The sequence below is a fragment of the Oncorhynchus masou genome, chromosome 32 (genome assembly GCF_036934945.1).
Source record: "Oncorhynchus masou masou isolate Uvic2021 chromosome 32, UVic_Omas_1.1, whole genome shotgun sequence".
NCBI classification, from domain to species: Eukaryota; Metazoa; Chordata; class Actinopteri; order Salmoniformes; family Salmonidae; genus Oncorhynchus; species Oncorhynchus masou.
The window spans coordinates 80,678,488-80,704,150 of record NC_088243.1 but is presented as its reverse complement, the minus strand read 5'-3'; the positions used below and the strand labels follow the sequence as shown (position 1 = coordinate 80,704,150).

The 25,663-nt window shown below is 46.6% G+C and overlaps 1 protein-coding gene across 1 annotated transcript in view; it reads right to left on the bottom strand.

Moving 5' to 3' along the window:
- Positions 1 to 25,663, bottom strand: part of LOC135526666 (transcription factor COE1-A-like) — a 113,329-nt gene that overhangs the window by 50,457 nt on the left and 37,209 nt on the right. Inside the window, exons 7-10 of the mRNA XM_064955206.1 lie at positions 12,145 to 12,226; positions 11,848 to 11,989; positions 8,177 to 8,307; positions 7,691 to 7,817 (exon numbers count right to left, since the gene is read on the bottom strand). Coding sequence (XP_064811278.1) covers positions 7,691 to 7,817; positions 8,177 to 8,307; positions 11,848 to 11,989; positions 12,145 to 12,226 — 482 coding nt within the window. The remainder of the gene's footprint in view (positions 1 to 7,690; positions 7,818 to 8,176; positions 8,308 to 11,847; positions 11,990 to 12,144; positions 12,227 to 25,663) is intronic.

Here is a 25,663-nt window from a genome sequence, read left to right as displayed (position 1 = left end):
GAGAGAGAGAGGAGAGAGAGAGGGAGAGAGAGAGAGATAGAGAGGGGAGAGGAGAGAGAGAGGAGAGAGAGAGAGAGGAGAGAGAGAGAGAGGGGAGAGAGAGAGAGGAGAGAGAGAGAGGAGCGAGAGAGGGGGGAGAGAGAGGAGAGAGGGGGAGAGAGAGAGAGAGAGGAGAGAGAGGGAGAGAGAGGGGAGAGAGAGAGAAGAGAGAGAGAGAGAGAGAGAGAGAGAGAGAGAGAGAGAGAGAGAGAGAGAGAGAGAGAGAGAGAGAGAGAAAGGGGAGAGAGAGAGAGAGGAGAGAGAGAGAGAGAGAGAGAGAGAGAGAGAGAGAGGAAGGAGGAGAGAGGAGAGAGGGATGGTATTGGTTTTTGTATGTGTGTATATGTGTGTGTGTAAATGTGCGTGTCCCTGCTTCGAGGAAAACACAGAGACGCCGACGCGGGCTACCGCCACTCATAAGGCCTGTGAGTTCTCGTTCTCCGTGGCAGACGTGAGTAAGACATTTAAACGTGTTAACCCTCGCAAGGCTGGTGAGCCAGAGGCCATCCCATGCCAAGTCCTCAGAGCATGCGCAGACCAGCTTGCTAGAGTGTTTACGGGCATATTCAATCAATCCCTATTCCAGTCTGTTGTCCCCACTTGCTTCAACATGTCCACCATTGTTCTTGTACCCAAGAAAGTGAAGGTAGCTGAACTACATGACTATTGCCCCGTAGCACTCACTTCTGTCATCATGAAGTGCTTTGAGAGGCTAGTCAATGATCATATCACCTCCACCGTACCTGACACTCTAGACCCACTTCAGTTTGCATACCGCCCCAACAGATCACGGATGACGTTATCGCCATGGCACTGCACACTACCCCATGTGGACAAGAGGAATACCTATGTAAGAATGCTGTTCATTGACTACAACTCAGCATTCAACATCATAATGCCCTCCAAGCTTATCACTAAGATCGGGGCGCTGGGTCTGAATCCCTCTTTGTGCAACTGGGTCCTGAACATCCTGATGGGCCGACCCCAGGTTAGTGAAGGTAGGCAACAATACTTGCGCAATGCTGACCCTTAACATGGGGGCCCCACAAGGGTGAGTGCTCAGCTCCCTCCTGGACTCCCTGTTCACCTATTACTGCGGGGCAACGCACATCTCCAATTCAATCATCAAGTTTGCAAACAACAACAGTTGTAGGCTTGATTAACAACAATGAGACAGCCTATAGGGAGGAGGTGAGAGCCCTGGCAGAGTTGTGCCAGGAAAATAATCTCTCCTCCAACATCAACAAAATGAAGGAGCTGATCGTGAACTTCAGAAGACAGCAGAGAAGGCACATCCCCATCTGCATTGGCAGGCCGCAGTGGAGAAGGTGAACAGCTTCAAGTTCCTTGTGCATATCAAAGACAACCTGAAATGGTCCCTTCACACAGACAGTGTCGTGAAGAAGGCACAACAGCATCGTCAACCTCAGGAGGCAGAAGACATTCGGCTTGGCTCTTAAGTCTCTCACAGACCTCTACAGATGCACCAATGAGAGCATCCTGTCAGGCTGTATCACTGCCTGGTACGGCAATTGCACCATCGGTAACCGCATCAAAGCTGGGACTGAGATACTGATAAACAGCTTCTGTCTTCAGGCCACTGTTAAATAGTCACCACTAGCTGGCCTCCACCCAGTGCCCTGCACTGAACTTAGTCACTGTTACTAGCCGGGTACCACCCGGTACTCTACCTTGCACCTTAGAGACTGCTGCCCTATATACAGTACATAGTCATTGAACACAGGTCACTTTAATTATGTTTATATACTGTTTTACCCACTTTGTATGAATATACTGTATTCTTGTCAAGGTTCATCCCATATTACTACTGTACACACCATTTCAATTGACATAATGTCCATTCTGTCTATACACACAAATATATACTTATAAAGTACCAGTCAAAAGTTGTGGATTGACTGACCTTCATGTCTTAAAGTAATGATGGACTGTTGTTTCTCGTTGCTTATTAGAGCTGTTCTTGCCATAATATGGACTTGGTATTTTACCAAATAGGGCTATCTTCTGTATACCACCCCTACCTGGGGAGGCAGGTAGCCTAGTGGTTAGAGCATTTGGCCAGGAACCAAAGGTTGCTAGATCGAGTCCCCGAACTGACAAGGTACAAATATGTCCTTCTGCCGCTGAACAAGGCAGTTAACCCACTGTTCCAAGGCTGTCATTGTGAATTAAATAAAGCTTAAAAACAAATACCTTGTCACAACACAATTGATTGACTCCAATGCATTAAGAAGTAAAGAAATTACACAAAATAAATTTTACCAATGACCTGGCTGCCACAAATACCCGACATCAACCCAATTGAGATGGTTTGGGATGAGTTGGACTGTAGAGGGAAGGAGAAGCAGCCAACAAATGTGCGGGAACTCCTTCAAGACTGTTGGAAAAGCATTCCAGGTGAATCTGGTTGAGAGAATGCCAAGAGTGTCGTACCTTTTGGAGAAATGTCTTCTGGTCTGATGAAACAAAAATAGAACTGTTTGGCCATAATGACCATCATCATGTTTGGAGGAAAAGGGGGAGGCTTGCAAGAAGAAGAACACCATCCGAACAATGAAGCACGGGGGTGACAGCATCATGTTGTGGGGGTGCTTTGCTGCAGGAGGGACTGGTGCACTTCACAAAATAGATGGCATCATCAGGAGGGAAAATTATGTGAATATATTGAAGCAACATCTCAAGACATCAGTCAGGAAGTTAAAGCTTGGTTGCAAATGTGTCTTCCAAATGGACAATGACCCCAAGCATAAGGTTGTGACAAAATGGCTTAAGGACAACAAATTCAAGGTACTGGAGTGGCCATCACAAAGCCCTGACCTCAAGCCTATAGAACATTTGTGGGCAGAACTGAAAAAGCGTGTGTGAGCAAGGAGGCCTACAAACCTGACTCAGTTACAGCAACTCTGTCAGGAGGAATGGGCCAAAATTCACTCAACTTATTGTTGGAAGCTTGTGGAAGGCTACTTGAAACTTTTGACTCCAGTTAAACAATTTAAAGGCAATGTTACCAAATACTATTTGAGTGTATGTAAACTTCTGACCCACTGGGAATGTGATGAAATAAATAAAAGGTGAAATAAATAATTCTCTCTACTATTATTCTGACATTTCACATTCTTAAAATAAAGTGGTGATCCTAACTGACCTAAGCAAGGGAATTTTTATTTGGATTAAATATCAGGAATTGTGAAAAACTGAGTTTAAATGTATTTGGCTAAGGTGTACGTAAACTTCCGATTTCAACTGTAAATATATACATATATACACTGAGTGTACAACACATTAGGAACACCTTAATGTTGAGTTGCATCGCTTGCCTTTACCCTCAGAACAGCCTCAAATCAGCAGGACATGGACTGTACAAGGTGTTGAAAGTGTTCCACAGGGATGTTGTCCCATGTTGACTCAAATGCTTCCCACAGTTGTGTCAAGTTGGCTGGATGTCCTTTGGGTAGGTACTCTTGATACACACGGAAAACTGTTAAGCATGAGAAACCCAGCAGCATTGCAGTTGTTGAAACACTCAAACCGTTGCACCTACTACCATACCAGTTCATAGGCACTTAAATATTGTGTCTTGCCCATTCACCATCTGAATGACACACACACACCATCCATGTCTCAATGGTCTCAAGGTTAAAACATCCTTCTTTAACCCGTCTCCTCCCCTTCATCTACACTGATTGAAGTGGATTTAACAGGTGACATCAATAAGGGATCATATCTTTCACCTGGATTCACCTGGTCAGTCTGTCATGGAAAGAGCAGGTGTTGCTAATGTTTTGTACACTCAGTGTATATGTATTTATATTCCCGAACTCTGACATTACTTGTTCTGACATTTTGTAATTTCTTTCTTTTAATATTTTGGGGATTTGTGTTTACTGTTTTGTATTGTTAGGTGTAAATGCACTGTTGGAGCTAAAAAAAATAATCAGCTCGCTGAGCCTGCGATAATATCTGCAAAATATGTGCATGCGACCAATAAAATTCAATTTTTTATGTGCTCCAGCAGCAGGGTCTTTTAATATCAGTAGTGATAAGCGGTTGCTAAGAGGTTGCTAAGCAGTGGGGGCTGCATTCTGAAGAGGAGAGGATTCACTTCTGAGTGAGAAGAGATGTTCGTCATCATGCACCTTCAAAATGAGTCCCAAATAGCATCCTATTACCTATATAGAGGACTACCTTTAATCAGGACCCGTAGGGCTCTGGTCAAAAGTAGTGCACTATATAGGGAATAGGGTGCCATTTGGAACACAAACCCAATCTACAGCCAGAAGCCTGCTAGCACCTCACAGCTCTTTACAGCCCCTAACAGACAGGATTACAGGATTACAACTCTGCCTGGAGGAAGGGCTTGAAGCCTTTTTGATGAATGGTGATACATGGAAATGAACTCGTATAAAAGAGAGAGAGAGAGGGAAAGAGAGAAAAGCAGGATGTCCAGAATATGCCATAGAAACAGCTTTACATGTGAATAGGGATGTGTAAATACACACAGTTTCCTTTTCTCTAGCCACTCTGCCCTGTGTGTGTGTGTGTGTGTGTGTGTGTGTGTGTGTGTGTGTGTGTGTGTGTGTGTGTGTGTGTGTGTGTGTGTGTGTGTGTGTGTGTGTGTGTGTGTGTGTGTGTGTGTGTGTGTGTGTGTGGTGTGTGTATTCCAGTAGTGGCAGCAGTATTGGGTGTGTTGACTTAATTAGGTCTGGTCGTTTCCTCTCCCCAACACAAGTTGATTAGTGATACCAGCTGTCCCCAGTGTGTGTGTGTGTGTGTGTGTGTGTGTGTGTGTGTGTGTGTGTATGTGTATGTGTGTGTGTGTGTGTATGTGTGTGTGTGTGTGTGTGTGTGTGTGTGTGTGTGTGTGTGTGTGTGTGTGTGTGTGTGTGTGTGTGTGTGTGTGTGTGTGTGTGTGTGTGTGTGTGTATGTGTGTATGTGTGTGTGTGTGTGTGTATCTGTGATGTCTGCATATGCATATATGTGTGTGTGTGTGTGGCAGTGTTTGTATGTCTACGTGCCATTTCCTTTGCCAGCAGCCAAACCACACCATGCCAGTTCTCTATGATTACCACTGGCAACTGGACCCAGACTGGAGCCAACCACAACCCAGGAGACCAAGATGGCTGACCATGGTAATCCCTTAGTCATTTCTACCCTCATCTCCTCTCCTCCCCCTCTGCTCTCTCCTCTCTCCCCCTCCCTTCTCTCCCCACTCCTCTCCACTCTCCCCAATCCCCTCTCTGCCCTCTCTCCCCACTCCTCTCCACTCTCCCCAATCCCCTCTCTGCCCTCTCTCCCCACTCCTCTCCACTCTCCTCAATCCCCTCTCTGCTCTCTCTCCCCACTCCTCTGCACTCTCCTCTATGCCCTCTCTCCCCACTCCTCTCCACTCTCCCCAATCCCCTCTATGCCCTCTCTCCCCACTCCTCTCCTCTTTCCTCACTCCTCTCTCCCCCTCCCCTCTCTCTCTGTTTTTACCTGTGTATGTATATGTAGCATCCAGGCTTGTTAAATTAAGGTGTATTTACCTGTGTACAGTCGTGGCCAAAAGTTTTGAGAATGACACAAATATATATTTTCAGTCTGCTGCCTCAGTTTGTATGATGGCAATTTGCATATACTCCAGAATGTTATGAAGAGTGATCAGATGAATTGCAATTAATTGCAAAGTCCCACTTTGCCATGCAAATGAACTGAATCCCCCAAAAAACATTTCCACTGCATTTCAGTCCTGACACAAAAGTACCAGCTGACATCATGTCAGTGATTCTCTCGTTAACACAGGTGTGAGTATTGAGGAGGACAAGGCTGGACATCACTCTGTCATGCTGATTGAGTTCGAAAAACAGACTGGAAGCTTCAAAAGGAGGGTGGTGCTTGGAATCATTGTCCTTCCACTGTCAACTATGGTTACCTGCAAGGAGACACGTGCCGTCATCATTGCTTTGCACAAAAAGGGCTTCATAGGCAAGGATATTGCTGCCAGTAAGATTGCACCTGAATCAACCATTTATCGGATCATCAAGAACTTCAAGGAGAGTGGTTCAATTGTTGTGAAGAAGGCTTCAGAGCACCCAAGAAAGTCCAGCAAGCTCTAGGACCATCTCCTAAAGTTGATTCAGCTTTGGGATCGGGGCACCACCAGTACAGAGCTTGCTCAGGAATGGCAGCAGGCAGGTGTGAGTGCATCTGCACACACAGTGAGGCGAAGACTTTTGGAGGATGGCCTGGTGTCAAGAAGGGCAACAAAGAAGCCAGTTCTCTCCAAGAAAAACATCAGGGACAGACTGATATTCTCCAAAAGGTACAGGGATTGGACTGCTAAGGACTGGGGTAAAGTCATTTTCTCTGATGAATCTCCTTTACGATTGTTTGGGGCATCTGGCAAAAAGCTTGTCTGGAGAAGCTACCATCAGTCCTGTGTCATGCCAACAGTAAAGCATCCTGAGACCATTCATGTGTGGGGTTGCTTCTCAGCCAAGGGAGTGGGCTCACTCACAATTTTGCTTAAGAACACAGCCATGAATAAAGAATGGTACCAACACATCCTCCGAGAGCAACTTCTCCCAACCATCCAGGAACAGTTTGGTGATGAACAATGCATTTTCCAGCATGATGGAGCACCTTGCCATGAGGCAAAAGTGATAACTAAGTGGCTCGGGGAACAAAACATCGATATTTTGGGTCCATGGCCAGGAAACTCCCCAGACCTTAATCCCATTGAGAACTTGTGGTCAATCCTCAAGAGGCGGGTGAACAAAAAAAACCAACACAAATTCTGACAAACTCCAAGTATTGATTATGCAAGAATGGGCTGCCATCAGTCAGGATGTGGCCCAGAAGTTAATTAACAGCATGCCAGGCCGGATTGCAGAGGTCTTGAAAAAGAAGGGTCAACACTGCAAATATTGACTCTTTGCATCAACTTCATGTAATTGTCAATAAAAGCCTTTGACATGTTTGAAATGCTTGTAATTATACTTCGTATTCCATGATAACATCTGACAAAAATATCTAGAAACTGAGGCAGCAGACTTTGTGAAAATAAATATTTGTGTCATTCTCAAAACTTTTGGCCACGACTGTATATGTAGCATTCAGGTGTGTTAAATTAAGGTGTATTTACCTGTGTATATGTAGCATCCAGGTGTGTTAAATTAAGGTGTATTTACCTGTGTATATGTAGCATCCAGGTGTGTTAAATTAAGGAGTATTTACCTGTGTATATGTAGCATCCAGGTGTGTTAAATTAAGGTGTATTTACCTGTGTATATGTAGCATCCAGGTGTGTTAAATTAAGGTGTATTTACCTGTGTATATGTAGCATCCAGGTGTGTTAAATTAAGGTGTATTTACCTGTGTATATGTAGCATCCAGGGGTGTTAAATGAAGGTGTATTTACCTGTGTATATGTAGCATTCAGGTGTGTTAAATTAAGGTGTATTTACCTGTGTATATGTAGCATCCAGGTGTGTTAAATTAAGGTGTATTTACCTGTGTATATGTAGCATCCAGGTGTGTTAAATTAAGGTGTATTTACCTGTGTATATGTAGCATCCAGGTGTGTTAAATTAAGGTGTATTTACCTGTGTATATGTAGCATCCAGGTGTGTTAAATTAAGGTGTATTTACCTGTGTATATGTAGCATCCAGGTGTGCCCTTGCAGAACTGTTTCGACTTGTATGACAGCGTGACCTCTACGACCCCGGGGATGTGTCTGGGGGGAGTCTGCACCCGGATGGCGTGGGCTGTGATCAGCTACAGAGGGCGACAGGGGACAAAAAACGTTTTTCTTGTTACATATGTATTTCACTTGTCAGACCCCATAACATGTTCTATATCAAAGTGAAAGAAATAGACGAATCAAGATTTACAAGAGACATAGAAAATGTTTAGTTGACATGTAAGGAAGGATGTAGTTTATAAATGCACAGAAAACATCCAGATTGCCTTGGCTTTTGCTCAGAGGGCTAAGGCAGTCTTGAGCACCACGGACTCACTGTTTTTTTGTTTGATTCTCTGTCGGTTGCACACAGTCATACACACACAGTCATACACACACACACACACACACACACACACATACACACACACACACAGATAAATGTGCCACTGACCTCACTCCAGACTAGCATGGTACCAAATATGACCTGGAGTCCATCAAAGAAGTTTTCTCCTATGATAATGACTGTGGCCCCGCCTGTTGTCCAGCCCTCACTGGGGCTGATTGCCTTGATACAGGGGGTGGCTGTGGGAGGGAGGAAGGGAGGGAGCGGAGAGAGAGAGAGAGAGAGAGAGAGAGAGAGAGAGAGAGAGAGAGAGAGAGAGAGACGAAATGTAGTTTTAACGCAGAATCAGGAATACAAGGTACAGTACAGTTTCTCCATTCTGATTGTATGAAGAGAACAACTAAATTCTCCAATTTATAAGCAGGTCTGCTGTGAGGCGTAATACTGACCCCTGGATCTTATAATTACAGGCTTTACATTACTGGATCAGATTGGAGAAAAGAACAGCAGTGGAATTAAAAATAAATAAAGGCTTAATCTCCTCTACTTTACAGAGCCTCAGCTTGTCAGACATGATGTCATTCTCCAAAGCAGGGTAATCCACTTTACTACCGAATGACTTTTCCCAGTCTCTCTCCTGTCTCTCTCTCCTCTCTTTCTTCACCCTCCTCTCTCTCCTCCTCCTTCATCTGCCTCTCACTCTCTTCATCTCACCTCCTCGTCATCCTGCAAGTTTTTTCATAGACACTGATGGTGTATGTGCGTGAGTGCTTGCGTGTGTGTTTGGGTGTGGGTGTGTGTATGTCAACCATATGGTGAAACATGAATCCATGTGATAGGGTTCATATTTGGGGTCCTCCTCTCTGCCATCTGTTGTGTTCGTTGCTCATTGTGAAAACATATTTTTAGATTTTTTTTGCAAATTTAAAGGAAATAAAAACAGAAATACCTTATTTACATAAGTACTCAGACCCTTTGCTATGAGACTTGTAATTGAGTTTCAGGTGCCTCCTGTTTCCATTGATCATCGTTTCTACAGCTTCATTGGAGTCCACCTGTGGTAAATTAAATTGATTGGACATGATTTGCAAAGGCACACACCTGTCTGTATAATGCCCCAAAAGAGCAAAAAACAAGCCATGAGATCGGAAAAATTGTCCTTAGATCTCCGAGACAGAATAGTGTCGAGACACGGATCTAGGGAAGGGAAGGGGAGAAACTCTCCAAACTCCCCAAATAAAGGTGTGCCAAGCTTGTAGCTTTATACCCAGGAGGAAACGAGGCTGTAATCGCTGCCAAAGGTGCTTCAAGAAAGTACTGAGTAAAGAGTCTGAATAATTATGTAACTGTCATATTTCTGTTTTATTTTGTTTATTTTTTAGTTAAAATGTCTAAAAACCAGTTTTCGCTTTGTCATTATGGGGTATCGTGATGTCATTATGGGGTATTGTGATGTCATTATGGGGTATTGTGTGTAGATTGATGAGGGAAAAAACCCTATTTAATCCATTTTAGAATAAGGCTGCATCCTAAAAAAAAAATGAAAAAGTCAAGGGGTCTAAATACTATCTGAGGACACAGTATGTGTGTGTGTGTTAACCTGGAAAATTCTTTGGGCGGAGAGAGAGAGAGAGAGAGAGAGAGAGAGAGAGAGAGAGAGAGAGAGAGAGAGAGAGAGAGAGAGAGAGATAGATAGAGGCTAGAGGATAAACCTAACCATGTCTCATAGGAAATAAGCTCAGCGTTGTCTTTAAGCTTCCTGGGGCCTCATAAGCACCACAGTCCTGCTTTGACACATGGTCTTCATAAGACACTATGGCAGTTCTAACAAGAGCCGGCCACTGTGGGGAATACAGGATTCACTACTGCTCTCTGTTCTCTCACTGAGTTAAGAATCTTAGAGGGAAAAAGGAGCAGGGGGAGAGGGGGTGAGAAGAGAGGAAAAGGAAGTGGGAAGGGAGAGAGATAAAAGAGAGAAGGGAGAGAGATAAAAGAGAGAAGGGAGAGAGATAAAAGAGAGAAGGTAGAGAGATAAAAGAGAGAAGGGAGAGATAAAAGAGAGAAGGGAGAGAGAGAAGTGGGGGTGAGAAGAGAGGAAAAGGAAGCGAGAAGGGAGAGGGATAAAAGAGAGAAGGGAGAGAGATAAAAGAGAGAAGGGAGAGAGATAAAAGAGAGAAAGGGGAGAGAGAGAAGTGGGGATGAGAAGAGAGAGAAATCATGTGTGGAAAGAGGGAGAGGAGAGGAAATGATAGAGAAAAGGAGGGAGAAAAAAAAAATATATAGAGAGACATATAGAAAAGAGTGAGAGAGGGGGAGAGACATATAGAAAAGAGTGAGAGAGGGGGAGAGACATAGAAAAGAGTGAGAGAGTGGGAGAGACATATAGAAAAGAGTGAGAGAGTGGGAGAGACATATAGAAAAGAGTGAGAGAGGGGGAGAGACATATAGAAAAGAGTGAGAGAGGGGGAGAGACATATAGAAAAGAGTGAGAGAGGGGGAGAGACATGTAGAAAAGAGTGAGAGAGGGGGAGAGACATGTAGAAAAGAGTGAGAGAGGGGGAGAGACATGTAGAAAAGAGTGAGAGAGGGGGAGAGACATATAGAAAAGAGTGAGAGAGGGGGAGAGACATATAGAAAAGAGTGAGAGAGGGGGAGAGACATATAGAAAAGAGTGAGAGAGGGGGAGAGACATATAGAAAAGAGTGAGAGAGGGGGAGAGACATATAGAAAAGAGTGAGAGAGGGGGAGAGACATAGAAAAGAGTGAGAGAGGGGGAGAGACATATAGAAAAGAGTGAGAGAGGGGGAGAGACATATAGAAAAGAGTGAGAGAGGGGGAGAGACATATAGAAAAGAGTGAGAGAGGGGGAGAGACATAGAAAAGAGTGAGAGAGGGGGAGAGACAAATAGAAAAGAGTGAGAGAGGGGAGAGACATAGAAAAGAGTGAGAGAGGGGGAGAGACATAGAGAAAAGAGTGAGAGAGGGGGAGAGACATATAGAAAAGAGTGAGAGGGGGAGAGACATATAGAAAAGAGTGAGAGAGGGGGAGAGACATAGAAAAGAGTGAGAGAGGGGGAGAGACATATAGAAAAGAGTGAGAGAGGGGGAGAGACATATAGAAAAGAGTGAGAGAGGGGAGAGACATATAGAAAAGAGTGAGAGAGGGGGAGAGACATATAGAAAAGAGTGAGAGAGGGGGAGAGACATATAGAAAAGAGTGAGAGAGGGGGAGAGACATGTAGAAAAGAGTGAGAGAGGGGGAGAGACATATAGAAAAGAGTGAGAGAGGGGGAGAGACATGTAGAAAAGAGTGAGAGAGGGGGAGAGACATATAGAAAAGAGTGAGAGAGGGGGAGAGACATAGAAAAGAGTGAGGGAGGGGGAGAGACATATAGAAAAGAGTGAGAGAGGGGGAGAGACATATAGAAAAGAGTGAGAGAGGGGGAGAGACATATAGAAAAGAGTGAGAGAGGGGGAGAGACATATAGAAAAGAGTGAGAGAGGGGAGAGACATGTAGAAAAGAGTGAGAGAGGGGGAGAGACATGTAGAAAAGAGTGAGAGGGGGCGAGAGAGATACATATAGAAAAGAGCGAGAGAGGGGGCGAGAGAGGGGGCGAGAGAGGGGGCGAGAGAGACATATAGAAAAGAGTGAGCGAGGGGGCGAGAGAGACATATAGAAAAGTGTGAGAGAGGGGGAGAGAGACATATAGAAAAGAGTGAGAGAGGGGGAGAGAGACATATAGAAAAGAGTGAGGGGAGGGGGGACAGGAGTGTTTACCATGCTCCAGGTACGAGGGTGTTCCTTCTGAGGGGTCTAATCTCCTGGCCCGGCGACCGTGTTTAGAGTTGTTGTGGACAAAGATGTTGTCAGAGACAGAGAGGACATGACCGTCCACACTCACCGTGGTAGACACGACCACCTGGGACAGACAGGGACAGGAGACATAGAGGAAAAGGGGACAGGGGGACAGACAAGGACATGTGAGACAGGACCTGAGAGCTTCCATCAAACAGCATTACCGTTGTGTCTAAAGAAATGATGTAAAATGAGGTTTTGCGGTTCTCTCTCTCCCACCTGAAAGCGCCTCATGTCTCGTGGGTTCCCTGCGTTCTTCAGACAGTTCTGGTTGCACTTCAGGAAGAACTTGAGGAAGAACCTGGAGAGAGAGGAGACAAGAAAACAGTCTAACACTCATGCGTCATTGCAGCTTGGCTAGCTTGGCTAGCTTGGTTAGCTTAGTTAGCTTGGTTAGCTTGGCTAGCTTGGTTAGCTTGGCTAGCTTGGTTAGCTTGGTTAGCTTGCGGCCTCTGGCTAACTCAGAAGGGGATCTTGCAGCTGCAGTGGTCCCCAAATGTGCGGTGAGCAGGCCCACATTATGTGGACACGCCCTGGCACCGGCCAACCCCTGCCCCACTGCTTCATGGATAAGTCTGGGAAGACAACGGCTAGGGGAGCTCCCCATGAGACTAAAGCAACGTGCTGGCGACGTGTGACAGGTGGTCCTCTGACAGACTGGAGCTCCCCATGAGACTAAAGCAACGTGCTGGTGACGTGTGACAGGTGGTCCTCTGACAGACTGGAGCTCCCCATGAGACTAAAGCAACGTGCTGGCGATGTGTGACAGGTGATCCTCTGACAGACTGGAGCTCTTGCAGCCTCCTGCAGCTGTGGGGAGGTGTTGGTCCTCTGCCAGACTGAAGCTCTTGCAGTCTCCTGCAGCTGTGGGGAGGTGCTGGTCCTCTGCCAGACTGAAGCTCTTGCAGCCTCCTGCAGTTGTGGGGAGGTGCTAGTCCTCTGCCAGACTGGAGCTCCTGCAGCCTCCTGTAGCTGTGGGGAGGTGCTGGTCCTCTGCCAGACTGGAGCTCTTGCAGCCTCCTGCAGCTGTGGGGAGGTGCTAGTCCTCTGCCAGACTGGAGCTCCTGCAGCCTCCTGTAGCTGTGGGGAGGTGCTGGTCCTCTGCCAGACTGGAGCTCCTGCAGCCTCCTGCAGCTTTGAGGAGGTGCTGGTCATCTTGGATTTTATTCTTGCCACCAGAGACCATTTTCCAACAGCAGTGAAGTGATGACAAGCACATCCCCCACGTCACTAAAATGATTTCATCACGCAGGTGTCCACTAATGCTCTTCAGGGAGTTCCACCTAGATTTCCTGCACCATCAAATTCTTCTGGCGACATGGTGCTTGGTAACGGGGGCAGGATTGAATAATCAGGAGGCTCCTAGCCAGGCCCCTGCACAGTAGCGGTACAGGGCTATTGGTCATCAGCAGTTGGGATTTGAGTGGCAGCTGCTCCAGACCCCAGTACATCTGAGAATCCCATTTTAGGAACCACACTGCTCAACCCAGCTGGGGAAAGGCCTAGAAAAGGTGTCAAATATTGCCCACTCTAACTCTCCTAGGTAGTGCTACCGCACCTATCAGGACATTCCGTTTCAGCGGTTGAAAACGAATTAAGAAGAAATATGTCCCCTTACGACTATCAACATGGAACATAAGGACTCTCTTGGACTCGAGCCATGACGCCGCCAGGCCTGAAATGAAGGACTGCACTTATCGCAGCAGAGCTGAAGCAATATACCATCATCTCTGTTCTCAGTGAGACCAGACTCCTGGGTGAAGGGTCGCTCAGGGAGGAAACAGAGGGCTACATCTTCTTCTGAAAGGAATACAACCCCAGAAGGGCGATATCTGCATGGTGTGGGCATTGCCTTAAAGAACTGCCTCCTGCCATATCTCACAGAAACACCAACTGGTATAAGCGAAAGACAAATGGAGTAATAGGAAAGCACAGCATTGGCCAATGAGATTGCTACGCCTTTGTGCTGAAAATGAAGTCACCATCACCGACACCATGTTCCAAATGAAAGACAAATACAAAACTTCCTGGGAGCACCTTGATCAAAGCATTGGCAACTCATAGATTACATGATTGTCAAAGCTCAGAATGAAGGTTCGTCCAGCCATTCTTAACCAAGCTTAGAATGAAGGTTCACCCAGCCATCCTTAACCAAGCTTAGAATGAAGGTTCGTTCAGCCATCCTTAACCAAGCTTAGAATGAAGGATTCCCCAGCCATCCTTAACCAAGCTTAGAATGAAGGTTCACCCAGCCATCCTTAACCAAGCTTAGAATGAAGGTTTCCCCAGCCATCCTTAACCAAGCTCAGAATGAAGGTTTCCCCAGCCATCCTTAACCAAGCATAGAATGAAGGTTCACCCAGCCATCCTTAACCAAGCTTAGAATGAAGGTTCACCCAGCCATCCTTAACCAAGCTTAGAATGAAGGATTCCCCAGCCATCCTTAACCAAGCATAGAATGAAGGTTTCCCCAGCCATCCTTAACCAAGCTTAGAATGAAGGTTCACCCAGCCATCCTTAACCAAGCTTAGAATGAAGGATTCCCCAGCCATCCTTAACCAAGCATAGAATGAAGGTTTCCCCAGCCATCCTTAACCAAGCTCAGAATGAAGGTTTCCCCAGCCATCCTTAACCAAGCTTAGAATGAAGGTTCACCCAGCCATCCTTAACCAAGCATAGAATGAAGGTTCACCCAGCCATCCTTAACCAAGCATAGAATGAAGGTTCACCCAGCCATCCTTAACCAAGCTCAGAATGAAGGTTTCCCCAGCCATCCTTAACCAAGCTTAGAATGAATGTTCAACCAGCCATCCTTAACCACGCTTAGAATGAAGGTTCGTTCAGCCATCCTTAACCAAGCTCAGAATTAAGGTTCACCCAGCCAACCTGAACCATGTCGCTCTCTAGCAGAAAAACTAGAGAACATTTAGACAGTCCTGAAGGTCCAATTCACAACAAACACATCACTCTCTGAGTCAGCAGCACACTCCACTTTCCTAATGCACATGACCTAAAACAGAAGAATACTGGGCGTAAACCATTTTCCCTTTTGGTTTCATGAAATAATAACATGTATCTCTCTCTCTTGTAATTACCAAGAGAAACACAAATGACTGTGGAAATGAATTTCTGCTAAATGAGATGTAGTAGTGTACTAAGTAGGGTATATGATACCTTTTTGGACACAAGCTAGGTGTTTCTCACTTTGCTCTACTTGGGGCGGCAGGGTAGCCTAGTGGTTAGAGCATTGGACTAGTAACCGGAGTTCAAACCCCCGAGCTGACAAGATACATGTTACTATTTCAAATCTGTCGTTCTGCCCCTGAACAGGCAGTTAACCCACTGTTCCTAGGCCGTCATTGAAAATAAGAATTTGTTCTAAACTGACTTGCCTGGTTAAATAAAGGTAAAAAATAAATAAAAAAATACTGGACTGATGGAGCTGAGGGCTTGGAGTAGAGAGCGGATCTCTCTCTCTCTCTCTCTCTCTCTCTCTCACCCCTCTCTCTCTCTCTCTCTCACACCCCACTCACTGTCACCTCTCTCTCCACTCACCTCTCTCTCTCAGGCTCTTTCTCACTCTCTCTCTCACTTCCTTTCTCTCTCTCTCTCCATCTATCTCTCTTTCTCTCTCTCTCTCTCCAGGTATCGGCAATGCATTACAGACACTTCATCTAGGAGACTTGTTTCCGTGGTGACCCCTCAACCTGCCATACACACACACACACACACACACACACACACACACACACACACACACACACACACACACACACACACACACACACACACACACACACACACACACACCCACACACACACACACACACACATTTGTAAGCCACTTGTACCATCAGGCAAATGCTGTTAGAGTAGTCTGTAATGTTGCTCCCATCATGTCTATCTAAACTGACATGAGTTATTCAACCACATCATCTCACTACACTGAAACATTCATCCTCTGGACACTCCTTGCATCATCTCTCCCTGAGTGTGTGTGTGTCTCTGTGTCTGTGTGTGGCAAGTCTAGTGGTTTTGCCTCATCGTAAAATATTTCTCGGTACAAATAGACTCATGCGTGAGTTGTGGGTCAGGGGGACTTCTCTGTTCTCCTATCTGCCGGGGGAGAGCCCTGCCTGGGGAAAAGGAGTCCTTGTCTCCCTCTGGGCTGGAGGTTCCAAAGACATTTAGTTGTGTTGTGTCAGTAGCAGTAGTGTTGTGTCAGTAGTGGTGTGTCAGTAGCAGTAGTGGTGTGTCAGTAGTGGTGTGTCAGTAGAAGTAGTGGTGTGTCAGTAGTGGTGTGTCAGTAGTGGTGTGGCAGTAGTGCTGTGTCAGTAGTGGTGTGTCAGTAGTGGTGTGTCAGTAGTGGTGTGTCAGTAGTGGTGTGGCAGTAGTGGTGTAGCAGTAGTGGTGTGTCAGTAGTGGTGTAGCAGTAGTGGTGTGTCAGTAGCAGTAGTGGTGTGTCAGTAGTGGCGTGTCAGTAGCAGTAGTGGTGTGTCAGTAGCAGTAGTGGTGTGTCAGTAGCAGTAGTGTTGTGTCAGTAGTGGTGTGTCAGTAGCAGTAGTGTTGTGTCAGTAGTGGTGTGTCAGTAGCAGTAGTGGTGTGTCAGTAGTGGTGTGTCAGTAGCAGTAGTGGTGTGTCAGTAGCAGTAGTGTTGTGTCAGTAGTGGTGTGTCAGTAGCAGTAGTGTTGTGTCAGTAGTGGTGTGTCAGTAGTGGTGGGTCAGTAGTGGTGTGTCAGTAGCAGTAGTGTTGTGTCAGTAGTGGTGTGTCAGTAGTGGTGTGTCAGTAGTGGTGTGTCAGTAGTGGTGTGGCAGTAGTGCTGTGTCAGTAGTGGTGTGTCAGTAGTGGTGTGTCAGTAGTGGTGTGTCAGTAGTGGTGTGTCAGTAGTGGTGTGGCAGTAGTGGTGTAGCAGTAGTGGTGTGTCAGTAGTGGTGTAGCAGTAGTGGTGTGTCAGTAGCAGTAGTGGTGTGTCAGTAGTGGCGTGTCAGTAGCAGTAGTGGTGTGTCAGTAGCAGTAGTGGTGTGTCAGTAGCAGTAGTGTTGTGTCAGTAGTGGTGTGTCAGTAGCAGTAGTGTTGTGTCAGTAGTGGTGTGTCAGTAGTGGTGTGTCAGTAGAAGTAGTGGTGTGTCAGTAGTGGTGTGTCAGTAGTGGTGTGGCAGTAGTGCTGTGTCAGTAGTGGTGTGTCAGTAGTGGTGTGTCAGTAGTGGTGTGTCAGTAGTGGTGTGGCAGTAGTGGTGTAGCAGTAGTGGTGTGTCAGTAGTGGTGTAGCAGTAGTGGTGTGTCAGTAGCAGTAGTGGTGTGTCAGTAGTGGCGTGTCAGTAGCAGTAGTGGTGTGTCAGTAGCAGTAGTGGTGTGTCAGTAGCAGTAGTGTTGTGTCAGTAGTGGTGTGTCAGTAGCAGTAGTGTTGTGTCAGTAGTGGTGTGTCAGTAGCAGTAGTGGTGTGTCAGTAGTGGTGTGTCAGTAGCAGTAGTGGTGTGTCAGTAGCAGTAGTGTTGTGTCAGTAGTGGTGTGTCAGTAGCAGTAGTGTTGTGTCAGTAGTGGTGTGTCAGTAGTGGTGGGTCAGTAGTGGTGTGTCAGTAGCAGTAGTGTTGTGTCAGTAGTGGTGTGTCAGTAGTGGTGTGTCAGTAGCAGTAGTGGTGTGTCAGTAGTGGTGTGTAAGTAGCAGTAGAGTTGTGTCAGTAGTGTTGTGTCAGTAGTGGTGTGTCAGTAGCAGTAGTGGTGTGTCAGTAGTGGTGTGTCAGTAGCAGTAGTGGTGTGTCAGTAGTGGTGTGTCAGTAGCAGTAGTGGTGTGTCAGTAGTGGTGTGTCAGTAGCAGTAGTGGTGTGTCAGTAGTGGTGTGTCAGTAGCAGTAGTGGTGTGTCAGTAGTGGTGTGTCAGTAGTGGTGTGGCAGTAGTGCTGTGTCAGTAGTGGTGTGTCAGTAGTGGTGTGTCAGTAGTGGTGTGGCAGTAGTGGTGTAGCAGTAGTGGTGTGTCAGTAGTGGTGTAGCAGTAGTGGTGTGTCAGTAGCAGTAGTGGTGTGTCAGTAGTGGCGTGTCAGTAGCAGTAGTGGTGTGTCAGTAGCAGTAGTGGTGTGTCAGTAGCAGTAGTGTTGTGTCAGTAGTGGTGTGTCAGTAGCAGTAGTGTTGTGTCAGTAGTGGTGTGTCAGTAGTGGTGTGTCAGTAGCAGTAGTGGTGTGTCAGTAGCAGTAGTGTTGTGTCAGTAGTGGTGTGTCAGTAGCAGTAGTGTTGTGTCAGTAGTGGTGTGTCAGTAGTGGTGTGTCAGTAGTGGTGGGTCAGTAGTGGTGTGTCAGTAGCAGTAGTGTTGTGTCAGTAGTGGTGTGTCAGTAGTGGTGTGTCAGTAGCAGTAGTGGTGTGTCAGTAGTGGTGTGTAAGTAGCAGTAGAGTTGTGTCAGTAGTGGTGTGTCAGTAGTGGTGTGTCAGTAGCAGTAGTGGTGTGTCAGTAGTGGTGTGTCAGTAGCAGTAGTGGTGTGTCAGTAGTGGTGTGTCAGTAGCAGTAGTGGTGTGTCAGTAGTGGTGTGTCAGTAGCAGTAGTGGTGTGTCAGTAGTGGTGTGTCAGTAGCAGTAGTGGTGTGTCAGTAGTGGTGTGTCAGTAGTGGTGTGTCAGTAGCAGTAGTGGTGTGTCAGTAGTGGCATGTCAGTAGCAGTAGTGGTGTGTCAGTAGTGGCGTGTCAGTAGTGGTGTGTCAGTAGTGGTGTGTCAGTAGCAGTAGTGGTGTGTCAGTAGTGGCGTGTCAGTAGTGGTGTGTCAGTAGCAGTAGTGGTGTGTCAGTAGTGGCGTGTCAGTAGTGGTGTGTCAGTAGCAGTAGTGTTGTGTCAGTAGTGGTGTGTCAGTAGTGGTGTGTCAGTAGCAGTAGTGTTGTGTCAGTAGTGGTGTGTCAGTAGCAGTAGTGGTGTGTCAGTAGCAGTAGTGGTGTGTCAGTAGTGGTGTGTCAGTAGCAGTAGTGTTGTGTCAGTAGTGGTGTGTCAGTAGCAGTAGTGGTGTGTCAGTAGTGGTGTGTCAGTAGTGGTGTGACAGTAGCAGTAGTGGGGTGTCAGTAGTGGTGTGTCAGTAGTGGTGTGTCAGTAGCAGTAGTGTTGTGTCAGTAGTGGTGTGTCAGTAGCAGTAGTGTTGTGTCAGTAGTGTTGTGTCAGTAGTTGTGTGTCAGTAGTGGTGTGTCAGTAGTGGTGTGTCAGTAGCAGTAGTGGTGTGTCAGTAGCAGTAGTGTTGTGTCAGTAGTGGTGTGTCAGTAGCAGTAGTGTTGTGTCAGTAGTGGTGTGTCAGTAGTGGTGTGTCAGTAGCAGTAGTGGTGTGTCAGTAGTGTTGTGTCAGTAGTGGTGTGTCAGTAGTGGTGTGTCAGTAGCAGTAGTGGTGTGTCAGTAGTGGTGTGTCAGTAGCAGTAGTGTTGTGTCAGTAGTGTTGTGTCAGTAGTGGTGTGTCAGTAGTGGTGTGACAGTAGCAGTAGTGGTGTGTCAGTAGTGGTGTGTCAGTAGCAGTAGTGTTGTGTCAGTAGTGGTGTGTCAGTAGCAGTAGTGTTGTGTCAGTAGTGGTGTGTCAGTAGCAGTAGTGATGTGTCAGTAGTTGTGTGTCAGTAGTGGTGTGTCAGTAGTGGTGTGTCAGTAGCAGTAGTGGTGTGTCAGTAGCAGTAGTGGTGTGTCAGTAGGAGTAGTGTTGTGTCAGTAGTGGTGTGTCAGTAGTGGTGTGTCAGTAGCAGTAGTGTTGTGTCAGTAGTGTTGTGTCAGTAGTGGTGTGTCAGTAGCAGTAGTGTTGTGTCGGTAGTGGTGTGTCAGTAGCAGTAGTGTTGTGTCAGTAGTGGTGTGTCAGTAGTGGTGTGACAGTAGCAGTAGTGGTGTGTCAGTAGTGGTTTGTGTCAGTATCAGTAGTGTTGTGTCAGTAGTGGTGTGTCAGTAGCAGTAGTGTTGTGTCAGTAGCTGTGTGTCAGTAGTGGTGTGTCAGTAGTGGTGTGTCAGTAGCAGTAGTGGTGTGTCAGTAGCAGTAGTGTTGTGTCAGTAGTGTTGTGTCAGTAGTGTTGTGTCAGTAGTGGTGTGTTAGTAGTGGTGTGTCAGTAGTGTTGTGTCAGTAGTGTTGTATCAGTAGTGGTGTGTCAGTAGTGGTGTGTCAGTAGTGTTGTGTCAGTAGTGTTGTGTCAGTAGTGGTGTGTCAGTAGTGGTGTGTCAGTAGCAGTAGTGTTGTGTCAGTGGTGGTGTGTCAGTAGTGGTGTGACAGTAGCAGTAGTGGTGTGTCAGTTGTGTTGTGTCAGTAGTGGTGTGTCAGTAGCAGTAGTGTTGTGTCAGTAGTGGTGTGTCAGTAGCAGTAGTGTTGTGTCAGTAGTGTTGTGTCAGTAGCAGTAGTGGTGTGTCAGTAGTTGTGTGTCAGTAGCAGTAGTGGTGTGTCAGTAGTGGTGTGTCAGTAGCAGTAGTGTTGTGTCAGTAGTGGTGTGTCAGTAGCAGTAGTGTTGTGTCAGTAGTGGTGTGTCAGTAGTGGTGTGTCAGTAGCAGTAGTGGTGTGTCAGTAGTGGTGTGTCAGTAGTGGTGTGTCAGTAGTGGTGTGTCAGTAGCAGTAGTGGTGTGTCAGTAGCAGTAGTGTTGTGTCAGTAGTGGTGTGTCAGTAGCAGTAGTGTTGTGTCAGTAGCAGTAGTGGTGTGTCAGTAGCAGTAGTGTTGTGTCAGTAGTGGTGTGTCAGTAGTGGTGTGTCAGTAGCAGTAGTGTTGTGTCAGTAGTGGTGTGTCAGTAGTGGTGTGTCAGTAGCAGTAGTGTTGTGTCAGTAGTGGTGTGTCAGTAGCAGTAGTGTTGTGTCAGTAGTTGTGTGTCAGTAGTGGTGTGTCAGTAGCAGTAGTGGTGTGTCAGTAGCAGTAGTGTTGTGTCAGTAGTGGTGTGTCAGTAGCAGTAGTGTTGTGTCAGTAGTGGTGTGTCAGTAGTGGTGTGTCAGTAGCAGTAGTGGTGTGTCAGTAGTGGTGTGTCAGTAGTGGTGTGTCAGTAGTGGTGTGTCAGTAGCAGTAGTGGTGTGTCAGTAGCAGTAGTGTTGTGTCAGTAGTGGTGTGTCAGTAGCAGTAGTGTTGTGTCAGTAGCAGTAGTGGTGTGTCAGTAGCAGTAGTGTTGTGTCAGTAGTGGTGTGTCAGTAGTGGTGTGTCAGTAGCAGTAGTGTTGTGTCAGTAGTGGTGTGTCAGTAGTGGTGTGTCAGTAGCAGTAGTGTTGTGTCAGTAGTGGTGTGTCAGTAGCAGTAGTGTTGTGTCAGTAGTTGTGTGTCAGTAGTGGTGTGTCAGTAGCAGTAGTGGTGTGTCAGTAGCAGTAGTGTTGTGTCAGTAGTGGTGTGTCAGTAGCAGTAGTGTTGTGTCAGTAGTGGTGTGTCAGTAGTGGTGTGTCAGTAGTGGTGTGTCAGTAGTGGTGTGTCAGTAGTGGTGTGTCAGTAGTGGTGTGTCAGTAGTGGTGTGTCAGTAGTGTTGTATCAGTAGTGGTGTGTCAGTAGCAGTAGTGTTGTGTCAGTAGTGGTGTGTCAGTAGTTGTGTGTCAGTAGTGGTGTGTCAGTAGTGTTGTGTCAGTAGTGTTGTGTCAGTAGTGGTGTGTCAGTAGTGGTGTGACAGTAGCAGTAGTGGTGTGTCAGTAGTGGTGTGTCAGTAGCAGTAGTGTTGTGTCAGTAGTGGTGTGTCAGTAGCAGTAGTGTTGTGTCAGTAGTGGTGTGTCAGTAGCAGTAGTGATGTGTCAGTAGTTGTGTGTCAGTAGTGGTGTGTCAGTAGTGGTGTGTCAGTAGCAGTAGTGGTGTGTCAGTAGCAGTAGTGGTGTGTCAGTAGGAGTAGTGTTGTGTCAGTAGTGGTGTGTCAGTAGTGGTGTGTCAGTAGCAGTAGTGTTGTGTCAGTAGTGTTGTGTCAGTAGTGGTGTGTCAGTAGCAGTAGTGTTGTGTCGGTAGTGGTGTGTCAGTAGCAGTAGTGTTGTGTCAGTAGTGGTGTGTCAGTAGTGGTGTGACAGTAGCAGTAGTGGTGTGTCAGTAGTGGTTTGTGTCAGTATCAGTAGTGTTGTGTCAGTAGTGGTGTGTCAGTAGCAGTAGTGTTGTGTCAGTAGTTGTGTGTCAGTAGTGGTGTGTCAGTAGTGGTGTGTCAGTAGCAGTAGTGGTGTGTCAGTAGCAGTAGTGTTGTGTCAGTAGTGTTGTGTCAGTAGTGTTGTGTCAGTAGTGGTGTGTTAGTAGTGGTGTGTCAGTAGTGTTGTGTCAGTAGTGTTGTATCAGTAGTGGTGTGTCAGTAGTGTTGTGTCAGTAGTGGTGTGTCAGTAGTGGTGTGTCAGTAGTGGTGTGTCAGTAGCAGTAGTGTTGTGTCAGTAGCAGTAGTGTTGTGTCAGTAGCAGTAGTGGTGTGTCAGTAGCAGTAGTGTTGTGTCAGTAGTGGTGTGTCTGTAGTGGTGTGTCAGTAGCAGTAGTGTTGTGTCAGTAGTGGTGTGTCAGTAGTGGTGTGTCAGTAGCAGTAGTGTTGTGTCAGTAGTGGTGTGTCAGTAGCAGTAGTGTTGTGTCAGTAGTTGTGTGTCAGTAGTGGTGTGTCAGTAGCAGTAGTGGTGTGTCAGTAGCAGTAGTGTTGTGTCAGTAGTGGTGTGTCAGTAGCAGTAGTGTTGTGTCAGTAGTGGTGTGTCAGTAGTGGTGTGTCAGTAGTGGTGTGTCAGTAGTGGTGTGTCAGTAGCAGTAGTGGTGTGTCAGTAGTGGTGTGTCAGTAGCAGTAGTGTTGTGTCAGTAGTGGTGTGTCAGTAGTGGTGTGTCAGTAGTGGTGTGTCAGTAGTGTTGTATCAGTAGTGGTGTGTCAGTAGCAGTAGTGTTGTGTCGGTAGTGGTGTGTCAGTAGTGTTGTGTCAGTAGTGGTGTGTCAGTAGTGGTGTCAGTAGTGTTGTGTCAGTAGTGGTGTGTCAGTAGTGGTGTCAGTAGTGGTGTGTCAGTAGTGGTGTGTCTGGACTAGAACCAAACAATGTGATCATATTACTCCAGTGCAGACTCTCTACACTGGCTTCCTGTTAAGACTAGGGCTGATTTCAAGGTTTTACTGCTAACCTACAAAACATTACATGGGCTTGCTCCTACCTATCTCTCTGATTTGGTCCTGCCGTACATACCTACACATACGCTACAGTCACAAGACGCAGGCCTCCTTACTGTCCCTAGAATTTCTAAGCAAACAGCTAGAGCTCCATTTGTATGGAATGGTCTGCCTATCCATGTTAGAGACGCAGACTCGGTCTCACCCTTTAAGTCTTTATTCAGTAGGTCCTATGACTGAGTGTAGTCTGGCCCAGGAGTGTGAATGGAAAGGCACTGCAGCGACGAACCACCCTTGCTGTCTCTGCCTGGCCGTTTCCCTTCTCTCCACTGTGATCCTCTGCCTCTAACCCTATTACGGGGGCTGAGTCACTGGCTTACTGGTGCTCTTCCATGCCGTCCCTAGGAGGGGTGCGTCACTTGAGTGGGTTGAGTCTCTGACGTGACCTTCCTACCCAGGTTTGGCACCACCCTCGAGTTCGTGCTGTGGGGGAGATCTTTGTGGGCTATACTCAGCCTTGTCACAGGGTAGAAAGTTGGTGGTTGAACATATCCTTCTGGTGGTGTGGGGGCTGTGCTTTGGCAAAGTGGGAGGGGTTATATCCTTCCTGGTTGGCCCTGTCTGGGGGTATCGTCAGACAGGTCCACAGTGTCTCCCAACCCCTCCTGTCTCAGCCTCCAGTATTTATGCTGCAGTAGTGTATGTGCCGGAGGACTAGGGTCAGTCTGTTATAGTGTGTGTCAGTACGACAGGGGTATTTCTCCTGTCTTATCCGGTGTCCTGTGTGAATTTAAGTAGACACCCTCTAAATCTCTCTCTCCAACCCTGACCTGTTCACCGGACGTGCTACCTTGTCCTGGACCTGCTGTTTTCGACTCTCTCTCACTACCACACCTGCTGTCTCTAACTCTGAATAATCGGCTATGAAAAGCCAACTGACATTTACTCCTGAGGTGCTGACCTCTTGCACCCTTGACAACTACTGTGATTATTATTATTTGACCCTGCTGGTCATCTATGAACGTTTGAACATCTTGGCCATGTTCTGTTATAATCTCCACCAGGCACAGCCAGAAGAGGTCTGGCCACCCCTCAGAACCTGGTTCCTCTCTAGGTTTCTCCCTAGGTTCCTGCCTTTCTAGGGAGTTTTTCCTAGCCACCGTACTTCTACATCTGCATTGCTTGTTGTTTGGGGTTTTAGGCTGAGTTTCTGTACAGCACTCTGTGACATCGGCTGGTGTAAAAAGGGCTTTATAAAAACATGATTGATTGATTGTGTGAGGAGCAGTAGTGTTGTGTCAGTAGTGGTGTGTCAGTAGCAGTAGTGTTGTGTCAGTAGTGGTGTGTCAGTAGTGTTGTGTCAGTAGTGTTGTGTCAGTTGTGTTGTGTCATTAGCAAGTGTGTTGCGTCATCTCAGTAGTGTTGTGCCAGGAGTGTGTTGTCAGTAGTGATGTGTCAGTAGTGTTGTGTTAGCAGTGTTGTGTCAGTAGTGCTGTGTCAGTAGTGTTGTGTCAGTAGTGATGTGTCAGTAGTGTTGTGTTAGCAGTGTTGTGTCAGTAGTGTTGTGTCAGTAGTGCTGTGTCAGTAGTGTTGTGTCAGTAGTGTTGTGTCAGTAGTGTTGTGTTAGCAGTGTTGTGTCAGTAGTGTTGTGTTAGCAGTGTTGTGTCAGTAGTGTTGTGTCAGTAGTGTTGTGTTAGCAGTGTTGTGTCAGTAGTGTTGTGTTAGCAGTGTTGTGTCAGTAGTGTTGTGTCAGTAGTGCTGTGTCAGTAGTGTTGTGTCAGTAGTGCTGTGTCAGTAGTGTTGTGTCAGTAGTGGTGTGTCAGTAGTGCTGTGTCAGTCGTGTTGTGTCAGTAGTGCTGTGTCAGTAGTGTTGTGTCAGTAGTGCTGTGTCAGTAGTGCTGTGTCAGTAGTGGTGTGTCAGTAGCAGTGGTGTGTTGTCAGTAGTGTTTTGCCAGAAGTGGGGTGGCAGTAGTGGTGTGTCAGTAGTGATGTGTCAGTGGTGCGTTGTCAGTGGTGTTGTGTCAGTAGTGCTGGGTCGGTGGTGCTGGATCAGTGGTGTGTCAGTGGAATGTGTCTGTATCGTTGTGCCAGTAATGGTGTCAGTAGTGTTGTGTCAGTAGTGGTAGTGTTGTGCCAGTGGTGTTATGTCAGTAGCAGTAGTGATGTGTCATTAGCAAGTGTGTTGCGTCATCTCAGTAGTGTTGTGTTTGTGGTGTTGTGCCATTAGTGTTGTGTATGTGGTGTTGTTTCTGTGGTGTTGTTCCTGTAGTGTTGTTTCTGTGGTGTTGCGTCAGTAGTGTTGTGTCTGTGGTGTTGTGTCGGTAGCTGTTGTGTTGTGTCAGTAGTGTTTTGTCTGTGATGTTGTGTCAGTAGTGCTTTGTCTGTGATGTTGTGTCAGTAGCAATAGTGTTGTGTCTGTGGTGTTGTGCCATTAGTGTTGTGTAGTGTCGTGTCAGTAGTGTTGCGTCAGTAGCAGTAGTGTTGTGCCTCTACGTCTCCCTCTTAATCAAACACATTAATAACTTCCTTCTAGATGCTGTCCTCACCTGCCCAGACACATATGGTCCACCAATCACAAAATAAGGAACCACGCATATATTAGCATACCTAATGGTTACCTTCACAATTTAATATGCAAATTCCCAAAGACATTAGCGAATTCCGTATGTTCTAAATGAATAAATTTGAATGGCAATTAGAGTAATCCTTTATAATTAATGAAAACTGTCCATTTTGGTTCAGGAGTAATTTGATTAA